This window comes from Aureococcus anophagefferens (assembly GCF_000186865.1).
Source record: "Aureococcus anophagefferens unplaced genomic scaffold AURANscaffold_1, whole genome shotgun sequence".
Taxonomy (NCBI): Eukaryota; class Pelagophyceae; order Pelagomonadales; family Pelagomonadaceae; genus Aureococcus; species Aureococcus anophagefferens.
The window spans coordinates 1,909,399-1,935,036 of record NW_008705561.1 but is presented as its reverse complement, the minus strand read 5'-3'; the positions used below and the strand labels follow the sequence as shown (position 1 = coordinate 1,935,036).

General features: G+C 73.7%; 8 protein-coding genes across 8 annotated transcripts; 4 read left to right on the top strand and 4 right to left on the bottom strand.

Moving 5' to 3' along the window:
- Nucleotides 1-2,239: 2,239 nt before the first annotated feature.
- AURANDRAFT_19189 (hypothetical protein) lies at nt 2,240-2,755 on the bottom strand (the record flags this gene model as incomplete). Its single annotated transcript, XM_009034118.1, has 1 exon — nt 2,240-2,755. One exon carries the CDS (start codon nt 2,753-2,755, stop codon nt 2,240-2,242), a length of 516 nt encoding a protein of 171 aa, XP_009032366.1.
- A 1,696-nt stretch (nt 2,756-4,451) lies between these two features.
- On the bottom strand, nt 4,452-6,468 carry AURANDRAFT_52055 (hypothetical protein; the record flags this gene model as incomplete). The annotated part of the gene is made up of 1 exon (XM_009034117.1): nt 4,452-6,468. The coding sequence occupies one exon, from the start codon at nt 6,424-6,426 to the stop codon at nt 4,492-4,494; it is 1,935 nt and encodes a 644-aa protein (XP_009032365.1).
- A 225-nt stretch (nt 6,469-6,693) lies between these two features.
- AURANDRAFT_60724 (hypothetical protein) lies at nt 6,694-7,437 on the bottom strand (the record flags this gene model as incomplete). Its single annotated transcript, XM_009034116.1, has 1 exon — nt 6,694-7,437. The coding sequence occupies one exon, from the start codon at nt 7,435-7,437 to the stop codon at nt 6,694-6,696; it is 744 nt and encodes a 247-aa protein (XP_009032364.1).
- Nucleotides 7,438-8,001: 564 nt separating this feature from the next.
- On the top strand, nt 8,002-9,270 carry AURANDRAFT_18663 (hypothetical protein; the record flags this gene model as incomplete). Its single annotated transcript, XM_009034393.1, has 1 exon — nt 8,002-9,270. The coding sequence occupies one exon, from the start codon at nt 8,002-8,004 to the stop codon at nt 9,268-9,270; it is 1,269 nt and encodes a 422-aa protein (XP_009032641.1).
- Nucleotides 9,271-13,623: 4,353 nt separating this feature from the next.
- Nucleotides 13,624-13,806, top strand: AURANDRAFT_9402 (hypothetical protein; the record flags this gene model as incomplete). The annotated part of the gene is made up of 1 exon (XM_009033904.1): nt 13,624-13,806. A coding segment is annotated over one exon (183 nt), but the record flags the coding sequence as incomplete, so codon positions are not given.
- Nucleotides 13,807-14,898: 1,092 nt separating this feature from the next.
- Nucleotides 14,899-15,114, top strand: AURANDRAFT_9576 (hypothetical protein; the record flags this gene model as incomplete). The annotated part of the gene is made up of 1 exon (XM_009033905.1): nt 14,899-15,114. A coding segment is annotated over one exon (216 nt), but the record flags the coding sequence as incomplete, so codon positions are not given.
- Nucleotides 15,115-15,189: 75 nt separating this feature from the next.
- AURANDRAFT_9354 (hypothetical protein) lies at nt 15,190-15,366 on the top strand (the record flags this gene model as incomplete). Its single annotated transcript, XM_009033902.1, has 1 exon — nt 15,190-15,366. A coding segment is annotated over one exon (177 nt), but the record flags the coding sequence as incomplete, so codon positions are not given.
- A 4,161-nt stretch (nt 15,367-19,527) lies between these two features.
- AURANDRAFT_60721 (hypothetical protein) lies at nt 19,528-24,411 on the bottom strand (the record flags this gene model as incomplete). Its single annotated transcript, XM_009034115.1, has 1 exon — nt 19,528-24,411. The coding sequence occupies one exon, from the start codon at nt 24,409-24,411 to the stop codon at nt 19,528-19,530; it is 4,884 nt and encodes a 1,627-aa protein (XP_009032363.1).
- Between the last annotated feature and the right edge of the window lie 1,227 nt (nt 24,412-25,638).

Below are 25,638 nucleotides of genomic sequence, written 5' to 3'. Positions count from 1 at the left end.
GCCGCAGGGCGCGATGCGGCAGTCCGTGAAGGACGCGCCGCCGCGCTCCATCTCTTGTTGTAATATGCCGTAATCGTCCGTGGTTTCGGTCGCAGCGAGCGCTGCAGCGGTGCGTTTTCTGGCAGCGGTGCGCAGAGGGGTGCGCTGCTGCAGCGCGCGCGCGATGCCGATGACGTAAAGCGCTCTCCAGCTCATTGCGAGGCCGAGCTTATTGCGCGCAGCAGCAGGTCCCCATCCCGCCGGGTCAGTGCTCTCCTTCAGCGTCGACCTCTCTCTTGAGGAGCTTCCCTGTGGCAAGAAGCCGTCTCGTTGACGCTGTTGAACTTGCCCCGACCAGGTCGACCGATGTTGGCAGCCCCGGCACCCTAGGAAGCAGCAGCATGGGAGAATCGCCGGCCGTGGAGCTACGGCGGGCGCCGTCGGGCGCGAAGCGTTCCTCCTTAGAATCGCCGGCCGTGGAGCTACGGCGGGCGCCGTCGGGCGCGAAGCGTTCCTCCTTCTCTCCCGAGGAGCACGAGACCCGCGGCGTGGCCATCTTCTACAGCCCGAGCCGGCTGCGGCTCTGGAACGCCTTCCTCACGCTCAAGAGCGGCACGCTGCTCATCCAGATCAAGAACGTCGTCTTGATCTACGCCGTCCTGAGCCTCGGCGTCTTCATGGTCTTCTACAGCAGCGCCAAGGGCTGCGGCTTCCTCGTCTACGAGAGGGCGGCCATGGACGCGAGGGCGGAGGTCGACGGCGACGTCGCGGACTACGACAGCGACGGCGACGAGGCGCGGTGCCTGCGGTGGATCGCAGCGTCGAGCGACGGGAGTGCATTTTCGCGCAATTCTCGCCCGAGACGAAAAAAATCCCGACCCTGTCGCCAATTCTCGCCCGAGACGAAAAAATCCCGACCCTGTCGTCCTTCGTAGGTGGATCGAGTGGCTCATGCGCATGCTCGCGCCCTGCAACGAGGTCTATCAGACGATCACGCTCCTCGCGTCGTTCCTGTTGTCCATGTACGTGTCGCAGGCGCTGACGCGCTACTTCAAGTACCTCGACGAGGGCCGGGCGCTCCAGCGCGCCATCTACGACTTCTGCTTCTCGGTGCGGCCCCACGTCGACGTGAGCCACGCGGGCGCGCACGAGTTTCTGACGACGACGCAGCGCTACCTCGGCCTCGCGCACATCTACGTCTGGGCGCGCATCGCGCCGTTCCAGGTCGTCGAGGAGGGCTTCGCGGCGTCGGACCTGCTCGCCCACCTGACGGAGACGGACTTCATGGGGCTCCGGGTGGTCACGGACAAGGAGGCGGCGGTGCTCGCGCGGTTCAGCGAGGACCAGGTCCACATCGTGCTGCTCGCGTGGGTGTCGGAGCTCGTCAAGGAGGCCCACGACGCCGACCTGTTGGAGCTCGAGGCGCCGAACTACGCGCAGGTCCAGGACAACCTCAACAAGATCACGTCCGCGGCGATGCGAATCCTGGCGACGGCGGACACGCTCGTGCCCCACGTCTACGCGCAGATGATGCAGGTGAGCGTCGACGCGGTCTGCGTGTTGGCGGCCTTCTCCGCGACCTACATCACGGTGAAGGCGCTCCTCGACGACTACCCCGTCGTCCGGAGCCTCGAGTCCGTGTGGCTGCCCGTCTTCGCCGTCGGCAGTTCGACGGTGCAGACGATCTTCTACCAGGGCTTCGTCATCATGGCCAACGACATGATGCACCCTTTCGATCGGCGCCGCAAGCTCACGTCCCTCAAGCGCAAGTGGATCCGCGGCGTCCAGCGCGTCTTCTGCTGCGCGGCGGCCGAGGCCGTCGGCCGGGAGAACATGGCGAAGATGGACGTCATGAAGCTGCTGAGCGAGACCCACGTCTGGGTCGAGTCGCTCCTCTACCCGCCCCTACGGCCCGCCAAGGCCGAGGCCCTCAAGCGCGTCTCCGCGGACGGCGCGCTCGGCGACCGGCTCTTCGCGATCTCGCGGAAGCAGAAGCGGAAGCAGCGCCGCGTGTCGTCCGTCGAGTGGCGCGCGACGAACACCTTCGAGGCCACGGCCGCCGCGCCGCCGGAGGAGGAGGAGGACGAGGAGGACGAGGAGGAGGAAGAGGCGGAGGCCAAGGAGGAGGTCCCCCCCGCGCGCGGCGGGCGGACGCCCCTGCCCCCGAGTTCCAAGTCCTTCTTCTCCGTCGTGACCAACCCCCTCGGGCGGCACGGTCTACGATGATGGCGTGAAGACTCGGGTAAGTTTCGAGGGTGCGTTAGGGCCAGTAGGGGGAACCAAAGGCCTCGGGCCGCGTGAGCGGGAAGAGGAGCGCGCCGAAGAGGGCCATGCCGGCGCCGTGGAGCGCGAAGAGCAACGTCCGGTGCTTGTGGAGCACGACCTGGACGAGCTTTTCGCGCTTCGAGAGCCAGGGCAGGTCGCTGGGCACGCAGCTAAAGTCGAGGTCCGGCAGGCCCATGTAGTTGCAGAAGCCGTGGCACGCGAACGCCGCGGCGAGGTTGCCCGTCCGCGCGAACACAAAGGCCGTGTAGACGCCGAAGAGCGTCGTGTAGGCGAACTGGAAGAGCGTCTGGCCCAGGGCCTCGAGCACGGGCGCGCGGTCGTCGCGCACGCGCCGCCGGAGGTGGTGGAGGTGCGCGACGCCGAAGAACAGCGGGCTGCAGCACACCGCGCGCGCGGTGCCCAGGCCCGCGTCGAGGAGCAGCGGCACCATGCAGGCCCGGAACACGAACTCCTCGCTCAGCGGGCCGACGACCAGATTCCGCAGCGACATCTCCAGCGCGCCGGGGATCGCGTAGTGCGCGCGGCGCTCCTCCCGGAGCTCGTCTAAGACCTTGACCGCGCCGTCGAGCCAGTCGAGCCGCGTCCGCACCTGCCCGTCGCAGTTCGCGTCGACGGCGACGTAGAAGCCCAGGCCCGCGACGCTCAGCGGGCCCAGGTAGAGGCTCGCCGTGAGCGCGAGCGCGCGCCGCGCCGCGAGCGCCGCCGTGTCGCCGCGCAGGCCGAGCGCGGCGGCGAGCGGCAGGCGACGGCACCGGCCGCCGCCGGCCGCGGCGAAGAGCGCCAGCGACAGCAGCGACGCCACGCTCACGGCGACGAAGCGCGCGCGGATGTGGTGCGGGTGGTCCCGGTGGAGCGCACGCAGCCGCTCCGGCACGGCGTAGAGGCTGCCGACGTAGAGGCTCCCCAGGAGCACGCACCACACGCAGGCGCCGCCGAGCGACAGCTCGCACGGCATGGCGCGTGTCGCAGCGCGGTAACGCGACGAGTTGTGTTACTGCGCGAGCGCCACCACTCAGTGATGACGGCGTCGGGCGGCACGGACGACTTGGCAAGTGGCAAACGTCGCTGATCTTGCGGCAATTCCAGCCTGAGTCCATCGGAGCTCGACGATGGAGACACGGCCAGGTCCCTGATCGAGCTGAAACCCCGCAAACACCATGTCCACGAAGCGGACGAAGAAGACGGACGACGACGGCGACGTGTCGAAGACGTTCCGGTCCGCCATCCGCCACGACATCGTGGGCCTCCTCGAGGCCTGGGCGAGCGGCGCGGACCCGTCCTGGCCGAGCTTCAAGGCCGAGTGGAAGGCGCGGGAGATGTCGCTGCTGCACCACGCGCCGTTCCGCGTGAACAACCCGCCGAGCCGCGCCGCCTGCTGCCAGGCGCTCTTCCGCACGTGCCTCGAGCTCCTGCGCGAGGAGTGGGACCGGCCGCTTTCCGCGGGCGCGGCGGCGGCCGCGGTGCCGCGGGACCTGCGCTGGCGCTGCGGCTGCGTCTTCGCGCTGCACACGTTCCACGGCACGCAGTGCCCGCCGACCGTCGCCGTCGAGGCCATGGCGCGCGCGCACATGCGGAAGAAGCCGGCCGTCGACCCGCGGCGCTGGATGGTCGGCGCGCGCGTCGACGACGCGGCCCTCGAGGCGCTGCTCCGGGCCCGCGACGAGTTCGCCGCGAACCCGGGAACCCTCGCGCGCGACGCGGGCAACGTCCTCCGGGGCCTCGCGGAGAGCTACGCGCTCGAGCTCGCGTGCGGCGCGCGGCCGGACTGGGTCGAGCGGTCGCCCGCGCCGGTGCCGGGCGACGACGCGGCGCCGGACGGCGCCTTCGACTGGGCCGCGCTCCGCGGCGCCGCGGCGGCCTACGACGGCCTGCGGCGGACGTGCGCCGCGCTGCCGCCGCGGCCGCCGTCGTCCGTCGCCGCGGACCTCGAAAGGCTCCGGGACGCGTACGCCGCGCCGCCGGCGCCCGTCCCCGACGAGGGCGGCGACGGCGCCGCGGACGACGGCGCCGACGCGCCGGCGCCGGCGCCGGCGCCCGCGGGGTCGCCGCGCGCGGGCCGCATCGACCCGCGGCTCCTCGAGGACCTCGACGACCTCTCGGACGACGACGACTAGGTAAGTCGACTTGGTGTTCGGTTACGAGCGGGGGGATTTCGTGGGGCCTACTTCTAGACTAGGCGCGTAAGTCGACTTGGTGTTCGGTTACGAGCGAGGGGGTTCGCGGGGCCTACTTCTTGCCTTTGCCCTTCTTGTCCCAGCCGGGCTTCTTGCACATGCGGATGGACTCCGGCGTGACCTCGACGAGCTCGTCGTTGGTGATGTACTCGACGGCGGAGTCGAGCGTGAGCTCGAGGGGCGGCGAGAGGCCCTCGACGATGCCCTTGGTCGCGGAGCGCATGTTCGTGAGCTGCTTCTGCTTGCAGATGTTGACGCGGAGGTCGCCCGGCCGCTGGTGGACGCCGACGATCATGTCCTTGTAGACGGACGTCTTGGGCGTCGCGAAGAGCTGGCCGCGGTCCTGCGCGCCCGTGAGGCCGAAGGACGTCGCCTCGCCGTCCTCGAACGCGAGGAGCGACCCCTTCTCGCGCGCCTCGAGGTCGCCCGCGAAGGGCCGGTAGGAGTCGAAGTTGCTGTCGATGACGGCCGTGCCGCGCGTCGCCGAGAGCATGTTCGTGCGCAGGCCGATGGACGACCGCGTGGGCAGGAGGTACTTGACGTACGTGAAGTCGCCCGTCTCCGTCTTGCCCATGTCCGTCATCTCGCCCTTGCGGCGGTTCAGCAGGTCCACGACGTTCGACGCGTACTCGTCGGGCACCTGGATCTCCAGCGCGTCGAAGGGCTCGGACTTGACGCCGTCGACGTCCTTGATGATGACCTCCGGCGGGCCGATCTCGAGCTCGAAGCCCTCGCGGCGCATCGTCTCGATGAGCACCGTGAGGTGGAGGGGCCCGCGGCCGCTGACCTTGAAGGCGTCGCCCGAGTCCTGGGGCTCGACCTGGAGCGCGACGTTGCGGTCGAGCTCCTTCATGAGGCGGTCGCGGATGACGCGGCTCGTGAGCTTGTCGCCCTCCTTGCCCGCGAGCGGCGACTTGTTCACGGCGAAGGACATGGACACCGTGGGCTCCTCGACCTCCAGCGGCTCCATGGGCAGCGGCGCGTCCTTGGCGACGACGGTCTCGCCGATCATGATGTCGGACACGCCGGAGAACATGACGATCTCGCCCGCGGCCGCCTCCGTGACGGCCTTGCGGCCCAGGTTGTCGTAGACGAAGAGGTCGTTGACGGCGATGGGCCGCATGGTGTCGTCGGGCCCCATCATTGCCCCGAAGGAGCCCTTGTCGTTGGCCTTGAGCACGCCGGAGCGCACGCGGCCGATGCCGAGCTTGCCCTTGAAGTCGTCGAAGTCGATGTTCGCGACGAGGAGCTGCACGGGCGCCTCCCTGTCGACCATGGGCGGCGGGATGGACTCGATGATGGCGTCCAGGATGGGCGCCATGTTGTCCTGGAGGTCGTCGGGCTCGACGCCGCTCTTGCCCTGGAGCGCGGACGCGTAGACGATGCTAAAGTCCGTCTGCTCGTCGTTCGCGTCGAGCTCCACGAAGAGGTCGAAGGCCTTGTCGACGACGTAGTCGGGCCGCGCCGAGGGGCGGTCGATCTTGTTCACGACGAGCACGGCCTGGAGGCCGAGCTCCAGCGCCTTCTTGAGCACGAACCGCGTCTGCGGCTTCGGCCCCTCGACGGAGTCGACGACGAGCAGGACGCCGTCGACCATGTTCAGGATGCGCTCGACCTCGCCCCCAAAGTCCGCGTGGCCCGGCGTGTCCACGACGTTGATCTTCACGCCCTTGTACTCCACGGCCGCGTTCTTCGCGAGGATCGTGATGCCGCGCTCGCGCTCCTGGTCGTTGCTGTCCATGACGCGCTCCTCGACGGCCTCGTTGGCGCGGAAGACCTCGGCCTCCTTGAGCATCGCGTCGACGAGCGTCGTCTTGCCGTGGTCGACGTGCGCGACGATGGCCACGTTCCGCAGGCCCTCGAGCTTCTCGAGGCCCATGCGCAGGGGCGCGCCCCGGTGGAAGCTCCGCGCGGTACCGCGCGGCAGCGGCGACCGCACGAGGGCCCGGACGGAGCTGAGCATAGCGAGGAGCGTGAGCTTAAGCATGAATCGAGTCGCTCGAGCCGCTCGTCGAAGCGGGCTGACTGCGATGCGCGATCACGAGCTGGTCTCTGCGTCAACCACAACATGACAATGTTGTGGTGCATCGCCAAGTTTTTGTTGAATGTTTTGTTGCATTTCTTGAAATCCACTAAATTTTTGTCGCGCAGGCGACAACTGCGGGACCCCCGGAGCAGCGGTGCCGACGACATGGTCGACAAGGAGCGCTGCGAGAAGAAAGCGCTGACTCGGAACACAAATCCATATCTCATCTTACACGGGCAGCCGCATCGCCACGTGGTCGACGTTGTCCCGGCGCTTCAGGGGCGGCCCCGACTCCCGGCGCGGGTCGACCTCGAGCGCCGCGCGGGGCGCGCGCCAAAGCTCCTGGAAGCCGACCCGCTCGTAGAGCGCGACCGCGGGCCGGTTGTCGCACTCGACTTCGAGGAGCACGTCGTCGTAGCCCCAGCCGTCGCGCGCGAGGTCCGCGCAGGCGGCGACGAGCCGTCGACCCAGGCCCTTCCGCCGCGCGCCGGGCACGACGGCGACGTTGGCCAGCAGCGGCGCGACGCGCGCGTACTCTCCGAAGAGGTCGACGCAGAGCTCCGGCAGCGGCTTCCGCCGCGCGGCCGCGGGCACGTCCTGGATCTTCTCGACGATCTTCTCCGCCGCCTCGTCGCGGGGCAGCAGCGACAGCGCGGCGCCGTCGAAGAGGCCGAGCTCGAGCGACGCCATGCCGACGACGCGGCCGCCGTCCGCCGCCGCGACGAGCGAGCCCTTGAGCACGCGGCCGGATCCGTCGCCGCCGAAGCGCTGCTCCAGGTCGGCGTACTGCGTCGCGGCCAGCCTCTCGCGCTGCGCCGCGTCGAGGCGCTTCGACGCCCAGAACCCGTCTACCATACAGGAAGTGCATGCCTCCAGCTCCTGAGGCGTGGGCGCTTCGAGGACTGAAACTTGGAGCGGCGGCGTGAGCTGGAGCGGCCGCGCGAACGGTAGGAGCGCTAGGAGCAGCGCCATTAGCGGCGGGAGGCGCGCTGGCGGCGCGCGCTTAGGTTGCAGTGGCGTGAGATGGCAGTGCTCTTTCTGTGATCGCGATAAAGCAGATCGGAGTTAATTTTGACCCCTCGAGCTATGGGAGCTATTGGCACTTTTTTTTTGACTTTTTTTTTTTCGATGCACCTACGCGCCCCGGCGGACCCCCGGGGCACCAGGGGGTGGGGAAGGGCGCTGCGACGCGGCGGGTTGTCGAGGAACTCGCTTTAGCGCGCGTGCGACGGCCGCGTGTCGCGCCCGCGCGGGACCGCGCGGCGCATTACGACGGTCGGCGCGCGTTCGCCCCCCCCCCGCGCTCGCGCACGCCCCGGGCGGGTCCCCGGGGACCCCCTGGACCCTCCGCGGCTCGCGGCGCAAAAAAAAAAAAGTGAAAAAAAAAAGTGACCATAGCTCGGGGGGTCAAAATTAACCCCGGGTTGCTTTATCGATCAGAGGTTTTGCCACAAGGAGGGCCTCACTCGATTCGTCGCGCCGCGCCCGCATCGCACCTTCAAACGCTACCCAAACGCTGCCACGCCCACCACCAAAATGTCCTTCTCGTCGCGGCGGCGCAACTACATGCTCGTGAGCCACCGGCGCGACCAGTTCATCGAGTTCATCAAGGGCCTGCTGCAGCCGAGCTTCGTGCTCGACGCCCTCGCGGAGAGCGCGTCCAACTCCTGGGCCCACGTCGAGGAGCTCGTCGAGGAGTACCGCCACGAGACGCCGGGCGAGCCGAGCCGCCTGCGCACGGCCGTGCCGTCGCTGGGCATCTTCCACACGGCGCTGCCGCTCGAGGCCGCGTGGCGGAGCTTCGACGCGCGGTTCAAGGTCAGCGCGCGGCGCTTCGTCGCGCCGAGCTTCAACGAGATCCGGGAAATCTTGAACCTGGCCCAGGTCATGGCCTTCGAGCGGTCGCCGCTCAAGTTCGTGTCCTTCGACGGCGACTGCACGCTCTACTCCGACGGCAAGAACTTCGACGACGCCGCGCTCGCGGGCCAGATCGAGCGGCTCCTGGCTGCGGGCGTCACGGTGGCGCTCGTCACGGCCGCGGGCTACGGCTACGAGGCGGACAAGTACGAGAAGCGTCTGGAGGGTTTGCTGCGCGTCTTCGACGACTTGGCGGTGCCGGCCGACGCGCTCCGCCGGTTCTACGTGTGCGGCGGCGAGTGCAACTACCTGCTCCAGCTCGACCGCGATGCGGGCGGCGCCGCGACGCTGCGGAGCCGCGAGGCGACCTGGGACGTGACCTTCGAGGAGGCCGCGGCGGCGACGCTGCTCGACGCGGCGGAGGCGAGCCTCCGGGGGTCCGCGGACGACATGGGCCTCGCGGGCGCGCGCGTGATCCGCAAGACGCGCGCCGTCGGCTTGATCCCGCGCGTGCCGCGGCGCGAGCAGCTCGACGAGGCCGTGCTCCGCGTGCAGGACGCGCTCCGGGCGTGCCGGTCCTCCGTGCCGTTCTGCGCGTTCAACGGCGGCTCCGACGTCTGGGTCGACGTCGGCACGAAGCGCGAGGGCGTCCAGGGCTTCCAGCGCCTCCTGGGCATCCGGCCGGAGAACTGCCTCCACGTGGGCGACCAGTTCCTCATCACGGGCAACGACTACGCGTCGCGGTCGTCGTGCCCCTGCCTCTGGATCACGAACCCGACGGAGACGAAGCGCGTCCTCGCGGACATCCTGGCCGTCGTCGACGGCTCGGGCGTCGACGGCCGCCGCACGCCGCCCGTGTCGCCCCGCGCCGCCGGCGACGCGCCGCCGGCGCCGCCGTCCGCGGCGCGGAGCCGCGCGGCGACGGCCTGCCCGCCGGCCGGGCCCTGAGGACGGACGTAACGGCGCGGAAGCTGGCTTTTGCGCGCTCGCTCGGCTTCTGGCTCTTTGGACACGTCTTGAAGGACGCGTCGCGCGTCACGTGGTCGTTGAAGACATGTTGAGCTTGCGAACTCGATTTTCTGCGAGCCGAGCCGCACTGCCACAATCTCTTATGATAGTAATGGAGCCTGCGCGAACGGGCCCGCCCCCGGAGCCCTCCCCTGGCTGCGCGGTCGGCGCCCCGCCCCAGGAGGGTTCCAAGGGCTGCGCGGTCGGCGCCCCGGCCGCCCCGGAGCGCTCCCCGGGCTGCGCGGTCGGCGCCCCGCCCCATGACGGCTCCAAGGGCTGCGCGGTCGCCGCCCCGGCCGCCCCGGCCGCCCCGGACGCGGCGGCGAAGGACCCGGACGCGTCGGACAAGGAGGACCACGCCGTGGACCGGCTGCTCCAGGGCTTCACGGTCCCCCTCGCCGTCGGGCTCGTCGTCGTCGCGCGCGCCGTCACCTACAGCAACGCCTACTATCTCGGGTTCTTCTCGCTCATGACGCTCTTCATCGCCATCCCCACGGGCGTGCCCGACGACGCGCGGAGCCTCAACGTCGTGCTCACGGCGAGCTGCTGCGTCTACGCGATCATGGCGGCCTTCGTTTCCGTGGCGACGCTGAGCCACCGCGTGCGCACGCTCTGGGACGGCACCTGCGCCGCGGGCGGCACGCCCTGGTCCTACTGCGCCTGGAACGTCGCGCACTGGAGTCTGTTCATCACGTACGGCGCCGCGGCCGCGGACCAGTGCATCCGCATGACGCGGCTCCCCTACGGCGTGGCGCGCGACCGCTACTGGCACTGCGGCGACCGCACGGCGTCCGTGACGGCGGGCATCATCATCGCGGACATCGTGGCGACGAAGCTCGCGACGGACCCGAGCAGCCCGGCCTGGCTCTACTGGAAGCTCTCCATCGCGACGGAGGCGCTCGTCATCGCGCGGCTCTGCCGGGGCCGGCGCGCGGCGGCGGCGGCGGAGGCGACGGGCGCGAAGGCGCCCCAGGCGGCGGCCGTCGCGCGGCTCGAGAGCTTGGAGAGTCTGAGCCTCGTCGTCTTTGGGGTGCGCGACGACGGGTCCGTCGCGCTCTGGTCCCACGGCGCCCAGGACCTCACGGGCGTGGCCAGCGTCGGGTCGCTCGACGCGCTGCCCTTCTTCACGGACCGGGACCGCCGGAGCGCGTCGGCGGAGATCGCGCGCCTCGCGGACGAGGAGCCCGCGCGGCCCTTCCGCTGCGACCTGCGGACGTCGAACGGCGCGCCGGCGCCGTTCGTGTTCCAGACCGTCCGCGGCATCTCGCCGGACCAGCGCGCGACCTTCATCGGCTCCCCCGTGGACCCGCGGCTCCTCTCGCTCGCCGCGCGCGCCGGCGGCGCGGACGCGGCCTCCGGCGAGGGCTCGCGGCGGCCCGACGAGCGATCCCGGCGCAACTACCGCGACCTCGAGGAGTTCGACCACTACAGCGCGTCCATCGTCAGCGGCGACGACTCGCTCTGCTCCGCGCTGATCACGCCGAGCCTCGTGGAGTCGGTCCGCCGCGGGCCCTCGCCGAGCCCCCGGCGGTCGTCGAGCCCCGTCATGCCCCTCGCGACGCTGCGACGGGTAAGGGACGAGTGAGCCTTAGCGCCGGGGGTCGACGACGAGGACGTTGGCCGTCGCCTCGTAGGACTGGTCGTCGTCGACGAGGAGCCCGCTGCCCGTGAAGGCCACGGCCTCCGCGCGCCAGGCCGCGCCGGGCGACGCGAGCGTCTCGAGGAACGCGTCGCCGTGGCCCGCGTAGCGCTGCGAGTCCGTCGCGACGACGACGGGCCTCCGGCCGCCCCGGAGCGCGGCGCCCGCGACCTCGCCGCACCGCGCCGCGAGGCCCAGGTCGTAGAGCACGTCGGCGACGACCAAGACGTCGCAGGGCGGCAGGTCCGCGTCGCCGTAGAGGTCGTAGTGCACCGCCTCGACGTTCTCGCAGCCCGCGGCCGCCGCGGACCGGCGGCAGAGCTCGAGCGCCTCGGGCGCGTAGTCGAGGGCGGTAACGGTTGCTGCTCCTAACGCCGACGCGGCGAGGGCCTCCAGGCCCGTGCCCGCGCCGACGCAGAGCACGTCGGCGCCCGCCGCGACGCCGAGCCGCTTGAGCGCGCGCGCGGCCGCGACGGCGCCCGGCCAGCACACGGCGCCGAACGGGTCGACGGCGAGCGCGTCCTCCTCGGCCATCCACCGCTCGACGCGCGATTTTACCGTGGCGATCTCGACGACGTCGATGGACCAGTCGGGGTCGATGTGGATCGTCCGCGGCCGCAGCTCGACGCCCTCGAGCGCGTTCCTCCGGGGCAGGAAGCGGTGGCGGAAGATCTGGCCCAGCCAGGCGGCGGTCGGTGTTGTGATGGCGAGCAGCGCGAGCAGGCGCGCCGGCATCGCCGTGAGTCGGTGATGTGAAACGTCCTCGACGAGGCTCGAGGAGATGGAGACCGACGACGACGACGCGCTCCCGACCGAGCCGGGGGGCGAGGGGCTGCGCTCCGCGGGCGCGACGCCGTCCGGCGCGCTTCCCGGCGCCGCGGCCTCGAGCGCGTCCTCGACGAGGCTCGACGAGATCGAGGCCGACGACGACGACGCCGCCGCCGCGACGCGCTTCGACGCCGCCGCCGCGACGCGCATCGCGTCGAAGCGCCACTGCCAGACGACGAAGTCCTTCGCGGCGTCGAGCTCGTCGGCCCGCTTCTCGAGGCGCGCGTCCTCGACGGCCCGCGCGCGGAGCCAGAGCGGCCTCAGCAGCGCGTGGATGACGACGTTCGACGCCGCGACCGCCGCGACGTAGAGCGACAGGGGCGGGACGAACTGGACCGGGTCCGCGCGCGCCGCCACGATGACGAGGCCGGAGAGGGAGACGTTCGTCGCGATCATGAGGGCCTGGAAGCGGAACCGGCCGCTAGCGATGAGCGGCATGCCAAAGGCCAGGAGGCACAGGTACGCGAGGTAGGCGGGGCTGTTGAAGGTCCCTGCGAGGCGCCCGACCTCGAGCGCGAGGTCGCCGGGCTCGAGCGCGAAGATGTGCCGGAGCCGGATCGCGTTCTTCGCCACGAGATTCGCCAGCACCGCGGCGGGCGCGTGCTCGACGAAGCGGTCGCGCGTCTCCGGCGGCGCCGCGAGGGCCGCCGTCGACGCGCCGACGCAGAACGCGGTCCAGATCGCGCCCGCGTCGTGGCCCGTGCCCGTCTGGAGGTACCGGCCGCTCGTCTCCGCGACGCGGCCGGCGACGTGGAGCGCCCAGTAGGGGGCCGCGCAGCGGCGCCGGAGGAAGACCTCGAAGCGGCGCCCGTCGTCCGCGGCCGCGGGGCGCGCCGCGCCGGGCGCGTCGCGCGCATCGAGGCGCGCCGCGACGGCGACGCGCGAGAAGCCCTCGAAGAGGCTCGGCTGCTCCTCGTCGACGGCGTCGGGCACGCCGGGCGAGGTCTCGTAGCGCCGCCTGTCCGCGCGGCGCGCCGGCGACCGCGGAGGGGCGGCGGCGAACATGGAGAGAGGGTCAACACGTTGAGAGGAATGTTCTACCAAACGCGCGCTCCCGCCATCGTCGGGGGCAGCATCGGGCGCATCGGGGACCTCGAGTTTGCTTGTTGGGAAAGGGTCAACATCGTATTCAACAACATGCCGCACTCGAAGATGCACTCGAGCTAGAGCCCGGCCCGCGCGCTCGCCGGCTCAAACTCCGACGCGATGGCAGCGCTCGAGGTCTGCAGTCTCGAGGACGAGGTCGACTACGGCATCGAGTCGGACCACGACGACGCGCCGGCGGCGGCGCCCGCGTCGTCGGCGCCGCCGGCGGACGACGCGGAAGCCGCCGCGCCGGCCGCCGCCGCCGCCGACGCCGCCGACGACGGCGCCGCCGGCGGCGACGCCGCCGCCGCCGCCGACGCGCCGTCGGAGCGCAAGAACGGCAAAGCGAAGGAGAAGCCGTCGTCGCCGCGCGACGGCAAGGACAAGGACAAGAAGCGCGACAAGGACAAGAAGGCCGACGCGCCGGCGCTGAAGACGCGCGAGGTCCGGCGCTGCTTCCGCGACGCCGTGCTCGACGTCGTCAACGGCCCCAACGCGCCGCGGTTCCCCTTCAACGCGTCGCTCGTCGCCGACCGCATGCGCCGCCGCTGGCCCCAGTTCTCGGCCGCGAAGACCGAGTACGGCAAGTTCACGGGCCTCGTCGAGGCCATGGCCGCCGACGGCGTCGTCACCGCCAAGGCCTCGACGGGCAGCGGCGCCAACAACGGCGGCGGGCTCCAGATCACGGCCGTCAAGGGCGCGCGCGACCGGAGCCCCCGCGCGCGCCGGTCGCGGTCCCGGTCGCGCGACCGCAAGCGCTCCGCGTCGCCGAAGCGCAAGCGCTCCGCGTCGCCGAAGCGCAAGCGCTCCGCGTCCCCAAAGCGCAAGCGCTCCGCGTCGCCGAAGCGCAAGCGCTCCGCGTCCCCGAAGCGCAAGCGCTCCGCGTCGCCGAAGCGCAAGCGCTCCGCGTCGCCGAAGCGCAAGGACCGCAAGCGGTCGCCGTCGCCGAAGCGCACGCGGTCCGCGTCGCCGGCGAAGAACGGCCGGAGCGACGGCGCGCGGCGGAGCCCGTCGCCCGCGCCGCGCGGCGGCCGCGACGGCGGCGGCTCCAAGAAGCCGCGGATCCACTTCGCGTTCTTCACGTCCGCGCCGCCGGCGGACGCGGGCCTCGCCAAGGACATCCTCGCACACCTCGAGGGCCTCCGCGACGTCGCCCTCGACGCGCGCGACGCCAAGCCGCCGCGCGACGACAAGGAGTACCGCGACCGCGAGCTCGCGCGCATACGCGACGCGGCCGCGCTCGTCGCCGAGGTCTCCAACGCGTCCATCGGCGTCGGCTACAAGATCGCCGCCGCCGAGGCCCTCGGCAAGAAGATCCTCTGCCTCCACGCCGCGGCCAAGCACCCGTCGAGGCTCCTCCGGTCGAACCCCGACCTCACGCTCGCGCCCTACGCGACCATCGGCGACGCGCGCAAGGCCGTCGCCGCCTTCCTCAGGAGACTGTAAGGCGAGGCAGCGACGGCGTGGTGGTGAGGTCGCGGCGGCGCGACGGCCGCCCGTCGCGTGCACCGCGAGCCCTGATCCCCGGCGCGGCGATCTCGCGAGCTCGAGAGCTTCTCGCCGACGCCCGATGCGCTGAGCCGTGTGAAACGCCCTGTTAATAGTCAGCTTAGGTCGTCTGTCGTCGAGTCGAGAGTGTCCGCAGCGAGAGCACCTAAGCCAAAAAGAGTCAAGTTCGCCGAAGTTCTCGAGTGAAGACCGCCGCCCGCCTCACTTCTCTTCCACAGGGCGCCCGCACCATGGCCGACGGCGACGGCGCGGACGAGGCGCCCCCCGGCGTCGCCCCGGCGGCGCCCGAGCCCGCGCCCGAGCCCGCGCCGCCGCCGCCGCCCGCGCCCGAGGTCGACGACGCGCCTCCCGAGGTCGACGACGCGCCGCCCGAGATCGACGACGCGCCCGACGAGTGGGGGAGCGCGGCGCCCGCGGCGCCCGCGTCCGCGGAGCCCGAGGCGCCGGCGGCGCCCGTCGACGAGAGCGCCGCGGCCCGGGGCCCCGCGCCCTGGCCCGGCGACGACAGCGACCCGACGAAGCTCTTCGTCGGAGCGCTCGCGTGGCAGACGGACGCGACCGCGCTCCGCAACCACTTCTCCCAGTTCTCGGAGGTCCTCGACGCCATCGTCATGAAGGACCGGGACACGCGCCAGTCGCGGGGCTTCGGCTTCGTCACGCTCGCGAGCCAGGCCGCCGCGAACCGCGTGCTCAACGACAAGCACGTCCTCGACGGCCGCATCCTCAACGTGTCGCCGTCGCAGGCCGAGAAGACGGCGTCGGCGACGACGGAGCAGGCGGCGTCCGCGGGCATCAAGAAGCTCTACGTCGCGAACCTGACGACGCGGTCCACGGAGCAGGAGATGACCGACGCCTTCGGCGCCTTCGGGCCGATCCACGAGTGCGTCGTCATGCGCCACTCCGACACGGGCGAGTCGCGCGGCTTCGGCTTCGTCACCTACGAGACCCACGAGGCCGCCGCCAAGGCCGTCGCGGCCCAGCCCGTCCAGGTCGGCTCCACGCGCGCGCGCTGCTCCTTCGCCATGCCCCGGAACATGACGCCCGCGGGCCAGAAGCCCTACCCGCCGAATCAGCGCGGCGGCGGCCACTACCAGGGCGGCTACGGCGGCGGCGGCCGCGGCTACGGCGGCGGCGGCTACGGCGGCCCGCCGGGCGGCGGCTACGGCGGCGGCGGCTACGGCGGCGGCGGCGGCTACGGCGGCGGCGGCGGCTACGGCGGCGGCGGCAACTACGGCGGCGGCGGCGGCTACGGCGGCGGCGGCTACGGCGGCGGCGGCTACGGCGGCGGCGGCGGCTACGGCGGCGGCGGCGGCAACTACGGCGGCGGCGGCTACGGCGGCCAGGGCGGCGGCTACGGCGGCCAGGGCGGCGGCTACGGCGGCCAGGGCGGCGGCGGCTACGGCGGCCAGGGCGGCGGCGGCTACGGCGCGCCGCCGCCGCAGCAGGCCTACCAGGGCGGCGGCCAGGGCGGCTACGGCCAGCAGCCGGCGTACGCGGCGCCGCCGCCGCCGCAGCAGCAGCCGCAGGGCGCGCCCTACGGCGCGGCGCCGGGCCAGCAGTACGGCGCGCCGCCGCCGTCGCAGCAGCCGGCGCCGGCGGGCTACGCGCCGGGCCCCCAGGGCGACGGCGCCTACGCGCCCGTCCGCGGCCTCGCGCGGTCCCAGAACCCGCCCTACGCGGGCCACCAGCCCTACTGAGGACCGCGCGACGGAAGAGCCCCGAAGCCGCTTAAGACCCGGGCGCCCTAGTCGGCCTTCTTGGCCTTCTTGGCCTTCTTGTCCTTGGTCCGCTTCGGCGGCGTGCGGCTCTTCTCGAAGGCCTTGAAGGCGACGTAGCCGAGGAGCGCGAAGGGCAGCGCGCCGCACGAGGCCACGGCCCAGAGCGCGACGTCGATGGCCGCGTCGGCCCTGTCGTCGCCGGCGAAGCGGCTGAAGAAGCGCCGCGCGGCGAGGGCCAGCGTCTTGGACGGCGCGCCGCGGAAGATGGGGAAGAGGAGCGCGGGGAGGATGACGCGGCGCGCGAGCGGCCGCGGCGCGTCGTAGACGCGGAGCCGGAGCGCCCAGGACTCCGCGCCCGCGCGGCGGAGCGGCGCGTCGCCGTGGGCCGCGGACCGGTCGAGCTTGCCGTCCTCGAGGGCGCTGTAGAAGACGGCGGCGACGCCCGCCGTCGGCTGGACCTTGATGGGCTGGGGCCGCGCCTTCGGGAAGACGAGCGCGCCGCCGTCGGCCTCGTCGACGCCGTCGAGGAACGCGTAGACCGTCATGACCGTCTGGGCCCGCGCGTCGTCGTTGCCGTTGGGGAAGGACGGCCCGAGCTTGCGCTCGTCCTTGAGGCGGAAGGGCGCCCCGGGCCGTCGCCGCTCGAGCGTCAGCTCGCCGAGGTGCTCCGCGGGGTAGCCGACGATCGACGACACGCGGTCGTAGAACGACGCCAGCGCCCCCCCCCGGAGCGCGCCCAGGGCCCGCGCGGCCCGCGCCACGGCCGCACCTTCCACGTCGTCGACGTCCGCCTCGGGCGCGGCGACGAGGTAGGGCGCGAGCGCGCGCTTCGCCGCGGCCGCCTCGTCCGGCGAAATCGCGTTGTGCACGAGGTAGAGCAGCGGCTGCGCGTCCGTGACCGACTCGATGAAGGGCCGCTCGCCGCCGGCGAAGAGGCGCATGCGCCGCGGGCCGTGCTCCCGGAGCTGCTGGCCCGCCGCGTACGACACCATGAGCGACGGGATCCGGATCGTCAGGTCCCGCTCTTCCGGCTCGTCGCGCTCCCGGTCGCCGTGGAGGCTCATGGCGAAGGCCCGGTCCGGCGACCGCCGATCGTTGTTCACCACGATCAGCGCCGCCGCGCCCGCCGCCGCCGCCGTCTCGGCCTTGGTCTTGAAGTCGCAGCCGCCGCGGTACATGACGACGATCTGCGTCCGCGCGAGCGCCGCGTTGCCCAGCGGCTCGCAGCCCTGGCGCGGCGTCGCCGTGACGAGGTCCGCCTCGATGCCGAGCTCGAACTCGGGGTGCGTCGCCCCGGGGCCGAACTTGGCCACGACGCCGTCGGCGTTGTGGATGATGGCGCTGTTGCCCCACTCGAGGAGGGCGCTGTCGTCGGGGGACCGCTTCGGGTAACTGTGCTTCGCCTCGATGTTCGGGATCTCGATCGCCGACGCCATCGCGACGGCCGCGAGGAGCGCGGCGGCGCGGAGGAGCGGAGCAGCGCGGAGGAGCATCGGCGCAGCCATTGCAGCACGGCGAGGCAGCGAGCTTCAGCTCGACGGCACTCGGCCGCATCGACAGTCTCGTCAAGCTGACTCACACGCCCCTGTAACCGCACCATAGCAATGCTCGCAGCCGTTTCGAGACGCAACATGACGCGCATGCCACGCCTGCTGCTGCTCATCTCGATTTGCGCCACCACGAGCGCTCTCAAACGCACGGCGACGCGCCGAGCGCTCGCCGGCCGCGCCGCCGCCGCCGCGTCGTCGCTGGCGCTCACCCGGCCAGGCAACGCCGCGCGCGGCGCCGCCGAGCTCGACGCCGAGTACTACGCGAAGTCGGCGCTGAACAAGCTGCGCGGCACGTCTCCCGACGTGTTCGCCGCGCGGCAAGCCAGGGTCGCGCCCGTCGCCGCCGCGCCGCGCGCCGTGTCCCCCGCTTTCGCCGACGCCATCTCGTCCGCGGCGACGAAGGCCATCGCCGCCGCCGCGAACGACGCGAACGTCGCCGCCGTGCGCGCGTCCGCCGCCGCGCGCGCGCCCGCGGAGCGCAAGGCGCTCGCCGCGAGAGCCGCCCGGGACCTCGACCTCGGAGCGACGACGGACGCGCTCGGCGCGGACATGCTCGCCCTCTTCGCCGAGGCATCGGAGCGCCTCTCCGACCGCGGGAGCCGCGCGGCCTACTGCGCGGCCGTCGGCGACGCGCTCCTCGCGCTGGCGAACGTCCCCGCCGCGCCGGAGCCGTCGCTCGCGAAGATCGTCGGCGGCGCCGAGGACGTGCTGCGATTTTTCAAGGAATCCGGCTACGTTTCGAGCGCGAAGCTCGCGTTCGAGCAGGGGGGCCTCGGCGAGGCCGCGGAGGACTACCGCGACGGCTACGAGGTCAAGGTGAGCGCGTCGCTCGACGGCGCGGCGTCGATCCTACCGGACAGCGTCCTCGAGGAGCGCGGCGTCTCCTGGCACCCGGACTTCTGCGCCCTCGCGCTCGCGCGCTACTTCGCGCTCCGCGGCGCGACGTGCGCCGCGCCGACGCCCCACGGCTTCGACGAGTTCCTCCTCGACGACGTCTACCGCGACGACCCGCGCGCGTTCTCCGCGACGACGCTCCTCGCGCTCTTCACCCTCGCGCCGCCGCCGAGGAGGTAAGGACGCCACCCGCTCTCAGTCGTAGGCCCGCCGGTCGCCCCCGGTCGGCGGCGCGCAGATGTAGCCCGGCCGCTCGTCGACGTTCTCGTCCGTCGGCGCGCAGGCGCAGAAGTAGCCCAGGGGCCCGAGGACCGACGGCGGCGTGCCCGCGCCGCTCCTCCGCTTCGCCTCAAGACGGTCGCCGCGCTCCCCGCTGTCGAAGCGGCGCCGGTTGTAGGTCGCGGTGCCGTCGAAGAACGTGTCCGTGGACCGCGCGCCGTTCTCGAGCGACTCCTCCCAGAAGGAGTGCTCCGGGTGGTCCTCGAGGGGCCCGTCGAGCGCCGCGGGCTTGAGCCGCGGCGCGGGCTTGCGCGGCGCCGCGGCGGCCGCGGCGGGCTGGGCCGGCTCGAGCTCCTCGGGCGCGTAGGTCGCGCCGGCCTTGCGCGTCGGGCCCGCGAGCTCGCCCGCGGGCACGTCGCGCCGCTTCGACATCTTGCCGCTCGACGACCGCCGGAAGCTCGGAATCTTCGTCACGCGGGGCACGCCCATGACGGACCGCCGGCCGTTCTTCGGCGACGCCGTCGCCGGCGCGCCCGCCGCCACGTCCGACGACAGCGCCGCGAGCGAACTCGCCCGCTCCCGCGACGCGGAGCTGCTCATGGCGCCCGCTCTTCCGACGAGGTGCCGCGCGGGTTGGCGGGCAGCCCCGGTGCCGATCCGAAGGAAACCGCAAAACATGTTTTTATGATGACTTCAATTGAACTCGCTGCAGCCAACGGACCGCAAAAAACCTAAGACCGAGGTCGTTCGATTACTAGGGCGACCGCGCCCAGGGCAGGGGCGGCGGCTCGGCCCAGACCGCGAGGGCCGCGCGCAGGCGGCCGCGGTCGCCGATGGCGGCGGCCGCGCGGTCGACGCGGCGCCGGTTCGCGCGCGCGAGGAGCGCCTTGCAGCCGCGCGCGAGGCCCGCGGCGCGGAAGTGGTCGTCGGCGATCTGGGCGCTGGCCCAGTCGTCGTGGTCGCCCCCGTCGGCGCTCGGAGGCCGCGCGCGCGTCGACGACGCGTCGTCGCCGCCGCCGCCGCGCCGCGGGCTCGGGAAGGGCGCCGCGAGGGGCGAGAGGTCGCGCGGCGGCGCGCGGCCGGGCGTCGGCGCGCCCCGCGAGGGCTCCGGCGACGACGCGGGCCCGTAGTCCGGGCCGTCGGACTCGTCGTCGCGCGGCGACGCGGAGAACAGGCCCCGCGGCGGGCCGCGGCGGGCCGGCCGCGCGGCGCTCCCCGGCACGGGCGTGTCGAGGAGCCCGTGGGGCGCGCCGCGCCGCGACCGCTCGAGGTCGTGGACCGCGCGGTAGGCCGCGTCGGACGCCGCGGCCTCGAGCGCGGCCCGGTCGCCGTCGAGCCGCCGCTTCGTCGACTTGAGCGCCTCGGCCGCCTCCTCGCCGCGGACGACGAGCTCGGCCTGCGAGACGACGAAGGTGGCCTTCTCCTCCTCGAGGGCCTCGCGCTGGCGGTTCAGGTCCTTGCGCACGGCGTCGAAGCCCAGGAGGATCTTGTGCCGCTCGCGCTCGAGCGCGAGCCGCGCGTCCGACGCGGACCGGTCCGCGTTGCGCGCGGCCTCGTCGGCGTCGCGGAGCGCCGCCTCGACGCGGGCTTTGGCCTCGCCCAGCGCCGCGTCGTGGTCGCGCTTCGCCGCGGCCGCGGCCGCGGCCGCGGCGGCGGCGGCCGCGGCGACGGCGTCGCGGCACTCGCGCTCGAGCGCCGCGGCCGCGTCGTCGGCGAGCTTGCGCCGCTTCCGCTCCGCGGCGGCGCCGTCGGCGGCCGTGCGCGCGAGGAACGCGGCCTCGCGGCACTCGTAGGCCCGCCGCGCGTCCGCCGCTCTATAGCTCACCTCCGCGGTCTCGGCGCGGTCGCGCGCGGCGGCCGCCGCGGCCTCGGCGCCCTTGACCTGGGCGTCGCGGGCCCGGCACTGGCGCACGAGCGCGCCGTTCTTCGCCTTGGTCGCCTCGGCCTGGGCCCGCCAGGCGTCGCGGTCCGCCTCGGCGTCCCTCCGCGCCTTCTCGGCCTTGTCGCGCTTGCCGCGGTCGCGCGCGGCGTCGGCCCAGGCGGCGTCGGCCTTCTCCGCGGCCCGGGCGACCTCCGCCTCGGCCTTCTTGCCCTTGGCCGCGGCGCGCTTCACGGCCTCGGAGACCTCGCGCGCGCCCTTGAGCTTCCGCTCCGCGGCCGCGGCCGCGTCGCCCTCGGCGTCGCGCCTCATCTTCGCCGCGGCGTCGCGCGCGGCGGCGGCGTCGGCCTGCACCTTGTCGGCCCGGGCCTCGGCCTTGGCCGCGGCGGCCTCGGCCTCGCGGACGCGGAACGTCGCGGCCTCGAGCGCGTCCTTGGCGGCTTCGAAGCGCGCCTCCTCCGCGTCCGCGCGGCGCTTGCTCTCGGCGATGGACCGCGCGGCGGCCGTCGACGCCTGCTCCATCCTCGCGCGGTCCTCGTCGAGGCGCCGCCGCATGTTCGCCTCCGTATTCGCGAGCGTCCGCGCGAGCTCGTCGAGCGCCCGCTCGCGCGACGCGTCGTCGTCCTCGCGCCGCCGCGCGGCGTCGGCCGTCTCCGCCGCGGCCTTGGCCTCGACGCTGCGCCGCGTCGTCGCCGCGTACTGCCACGCGCGCTCCGCCTCGAGGACGAGCGCGTTCTTCGCCGCGCGAGCGGCCGTCGCCGCGTCGGCGACGCCCGCGTAGGCCTCGCGCGCGAGCGCGGCCTCGGACGCGATGTCGAGGAGCTCGCGCTCGGCCTCGGCCCGCAGCCTCTCCTCCTCGTCGCGCCGCTGCTCCCAGGCCTCGAGGTCCTCGCGCATGCGCTCCTCGGCCGCGGACGCGCGCGCGGCGCGCTCCTCGAACTCCGCGCGGTCCCGGTCCAGGCAGCGCCGCGCCGACTCCTCGGCGGCGCGCCGCGCGGACGCCGCGGCGTCGGCCGCGGCGATCCTGTCCGCGGAGGCCGCCGCGGCCGCGTCGCGCTTCTTCCGCGCCGCCGCGCCGTCGCGCCGCGCGTCGTCGAGCTGGCGCCGCAGGTCCTGCTCGAGGGCGTCGCAGCGGTCCCGCCCCGCTTTCGCCTCCGACTCGCGGTCGACGGCGGCCTGCGTGAGCGCCGCGGCGTCGCGCGACGCGGCCGCGGCCTCCTCGATTGCCGCGTCCGCGCGCGCGCGGCGATCCGCGGCCGCGGCCTCCTTCGTCTCGCTCACGGCGCCCGCGCGCTGCGCCGCGTCCACGGCCGCCTCGGCGGCGCCCTGGAGCTCGGCCTCGAGCGCGTCGGCGGCGGCCCGGCGCCTCGCGAGGTCCGCCTCCGCCCTCGCCGCCGCGTCGCCGGACGCCGCGAGGGCCTCCGCGACGGCGCCGCAGGCGCGCTCCCGCGACTCGAGGGCCTTCATGAGGTCGTGGGACGTGCGGTCGGCAGCGGCCGCCTCGGCGACGACGCGGTCCGCGACGGCCTTGCGCGCCGCGAGGCCCCCGACCTCGCCCGCGTACGCGCGGCTCAGGCGCGCCTCGCGCGCGTCCAGGGCCTCCGTGCGCGTGTCCGCGCTCTCGGCGCTCGCGAGCAGGGCCTCGCGCACGGCGGCGCAGACCTCGAGGTGGTCCGCGGCGCGGGCGGTCGCGTCGGCCAGCGCCGCGCGCGCGGCCGCGCCCGCGGCGCCCGCGTCCGCGGCGCGCCGCCGCTGGGCGTCGAGCGCCGCGGACGCCGCGCGCGCGCCGTCGATCTCCTGGCGGAGCTCGCGCGCCCGGAGTTCCGACGCCTGGCCCTCGTCGCGGAGCCGGGCCGCGGTGTCGTCGTTGAGCCGCGACATCTCCACCAACGCCGCGGCGTCGCGCTCGTGCTCCGCGGCCTCGGCGTCGAGCGCGGCGCGCCGCTCGCGCTCCCAGCTCTCGAGCTGCGCCTTGCGCTCCTCGTGGGCGCGCCGCTCGTCGCGGAGCTTGAGCGCCGCGGCCTCCTGGCGCGCCTCGACGTCCTTGACCTTGGCGACCCGCGCGTCCGCGGCGCGCGCCGCCTCGACGTGCTTGCGCTCGAGGTCGAGGGACGCGGCGTCGCGCGCGGCGATGGCCCGCTCCTTGTCGTCGACGAGCCGGTCGAGGCGCTCCTTCGCGCCGCGCGCGCGCCGGTAGTCCTCGCGCGCCGCGGCGGCCGCGGCCGTCGACGCGTCCGCGGACTGCAACCGCAGGAGCCGCAGGGCCTCGGCGCCGTCGACGTAGCTCTGGCGCTCGGCCTGCGTCGCCCGGAGCTCGGCCAGGTCGTCCTCGGCCTCGGCCGCGCGCGCGCGCGCGTCCGCCTCGGCCGCGCGCGCGGCCTCGGCCTGCGCCGCGCGCGACGCCCGGAGCGCCTCCATCGCCGCGGCCTCGCGCGTCGCGTGGTCCGCGCGGCTCGACGACGCCGCGAGCGCCGACTCCGCGGCGACGCGCGCCTTCTTCGCGGCCTCGGCGCCGTCGTGCTCCGCGAGCGCGGCCTTGCGCCGGTCCTCGGCGCGCGCCGCCGCGGCGCGCGCGGCCTCGTTGGCGCTCGCGATGTTCTCCGTCGTCTCCTTGAGCGCCTTGTCCTGGCGCCGCCGCAGGTCCTCGACGCGGCTCCGCTCCGCCTCGAGCGACCCGACCTGCTCCGCGAGCACGTTGCGCCGCGCCTCGTCGGCCGCGCAGGACCGCCGCGCGTCGGCGCAGCGGCCGCGCCACGTCGCGATCTCGACCTTGGCCGCGGCGACGACGAGGCCCACGGCGTCCTTGGCCGCCGCGGGCGCGCCGACGAGGTCGAGGTGCTCCTGGTCCCGGCGCCGCGCGGCGGCCTCGCGGTCCTCGAGGTCCGCGAGGTCCCGGCTGAGGTTCGCCGCGACGCGGCCGAGGGCGTCGCGCGCGCCCCCGACCTGGCGCCGGAGCTCGTCGTGGGCCGCGCCGTCGCCCGCGGCGTCGCCGCCGCGCGCGGCCGCGGACCCGCGCTCGAGGCACTGGAGCGCCTCCGCGGCCGCGAGGCGCAGCTGGCCCAGGCGCCCCCGCGCCTTCTCGTCGTCGGCGCCGTGGACGTCGAGCTGCGCCTGGCGCGCCTTGATCGCCGCGCGGCCCTCCTGGACCTCGAGGAGCGCCGCGTCCCGCCGATTTCGCCACGCGTCGAGGGCCGCCTTGGCCCGCGCGCCCAGGGCCTTGTAGCGCGCGGCGCCGCGGCGCTGGGGCGACGGCTTCTGGGGCGTGTGCCAGGCGCCGCCGCGGCGGCCCGACGGCGGCGACGCCAGATCGTCCGCGGAGCCGTCGCTCGAGCCGCCGCCGTCGTCGTCGTCGTAGCGGCGGCCGCGGCGGCGCCGCGCCTCGTCGTCGTCGCCGCGGAAGTCGTCCTCCCAGGCGCTGCGCCGCAGGGCCGACGTGAGCTCCTCGACGAGCCGCCGCGCCGCGCGGCCGTCGCGGCGCTCGTCCTCGAGGTCGCGCGTCGCGGCCCGCAGGCCCTCGTCGAGGCGGTCGCGCTCGCCCGCGGCGTCGGCCTCGCGCTGCCGCGTCGCCTCGAGGTCGCCCGTCAGCGCCGCGATGCTGCTCTCCATGCTCGCCGCCCGCGACGCGTAGGCGCTGAAGAGGTCCTGGGTGACGCTCGCCACGCGGCCGTCGCCCTTGGCGTCGCCCTTGGCGAGGAGCGGCGCCGGCGCCGCCGCGGGCACGGCGAAGTCCGCGTCCCAGGCCCGCGGCGCCTGGCGCATGGCTCGCATGGGCGCCATCAGCTAGCAGGTGTACTCGCTCTCGTCGTAGTGCCACGCGTGCTCCCACGCTGGTTCGAAGACGTTGATCGACGCGGCGCCGAGCGCGTCGTCGAGGCGAAAGACCCTGGCGCCGGTCACGGCGCCGACGAGGTCCAAAAAGACATCGTCCCGAAGCCCAATGCCATACACAACCGTGAGGAGCGGAGGTTCACCCACGATGTTGATGTCGATGTGGTGCTGGGTTGACCAAGTTATTGAAGGGGATGCGCGCTCGACTGAGCGCCCTTTGGCCGGGGGAGGGAGGTAGGGAGGCCGCGGAGAGACCAGAGCGAGTAGGCGCGGGGCGGCAGCTCCTGAGTGGGCTCGAGGGCCACACCCACCGTACTCGCCGTGGACCGGGGGAAGTTGAGAACGGGGGCACCCGCACCCGGCAGGCAGGAACTCCGGGTGGACCAGCCCGATTCACCTCAGGACCACGAATGGCTAGCCGAGGGCGCACGCCGAAGAGGACGCTCGCCGGCCAGCGGGCGGGAGCAGAGGCGGCAGCAGGAGCAGAAGCAGAGGCAGAGACGACATCGGCGGCGGCGGCAGAGACAGAGGCGGGCAGCAGAGGCAGCAGAGGCGGCGGCAATAGAGGCGACAGCGGCTGCGGCAGAAAGGGCAGAGGCGACAGCGGCAGCGGCGGCAGAGGCAGAGGCGAGCGACGGCTGCAATAGAGGAAGAGCCAACGCAGAAGAGGAGGATACCGCGGCGCGGACGACGAAGAACTCGCCGCACGTCGACGCAAAAGCGCGAGCAAGATCATCGCGCGGCGGCGGCGCAGCCCAAGGCGGCACGCAAGCGGAACCTAAGGAGGTGCACGTGGGAGCACACCCTGAACAGACGCAAGAAGGTAGAGAAACGAATGGACGCTGGCACATCCAAGCCCGCAAGCCGAGGCCACCGGGGGCGCCAACCCGCCCAGCTCCCCTCGAGGCTCGCGCCGAAGGCCTCCAAGCGAGGCGAGCGCGCGCGGCAGTCGCCCAACCCGCAGATGATGTCCGCGCCGATGGCCAAGAACTGGAAGTCCCCGCGCGCGGCGCCCCGCAGCCCAACCGGTGCGCGCAGCGGGCTGCCCCTCCATGAGCGCCCGCCCGACCCGACGCGCCGAGCGCCATCATCGGGTGTCGCGCAGGAGCACCCCCGCGCGCCCCCCAAAGGCCGCCCCATAAGGTGGCAGCGTTAGTT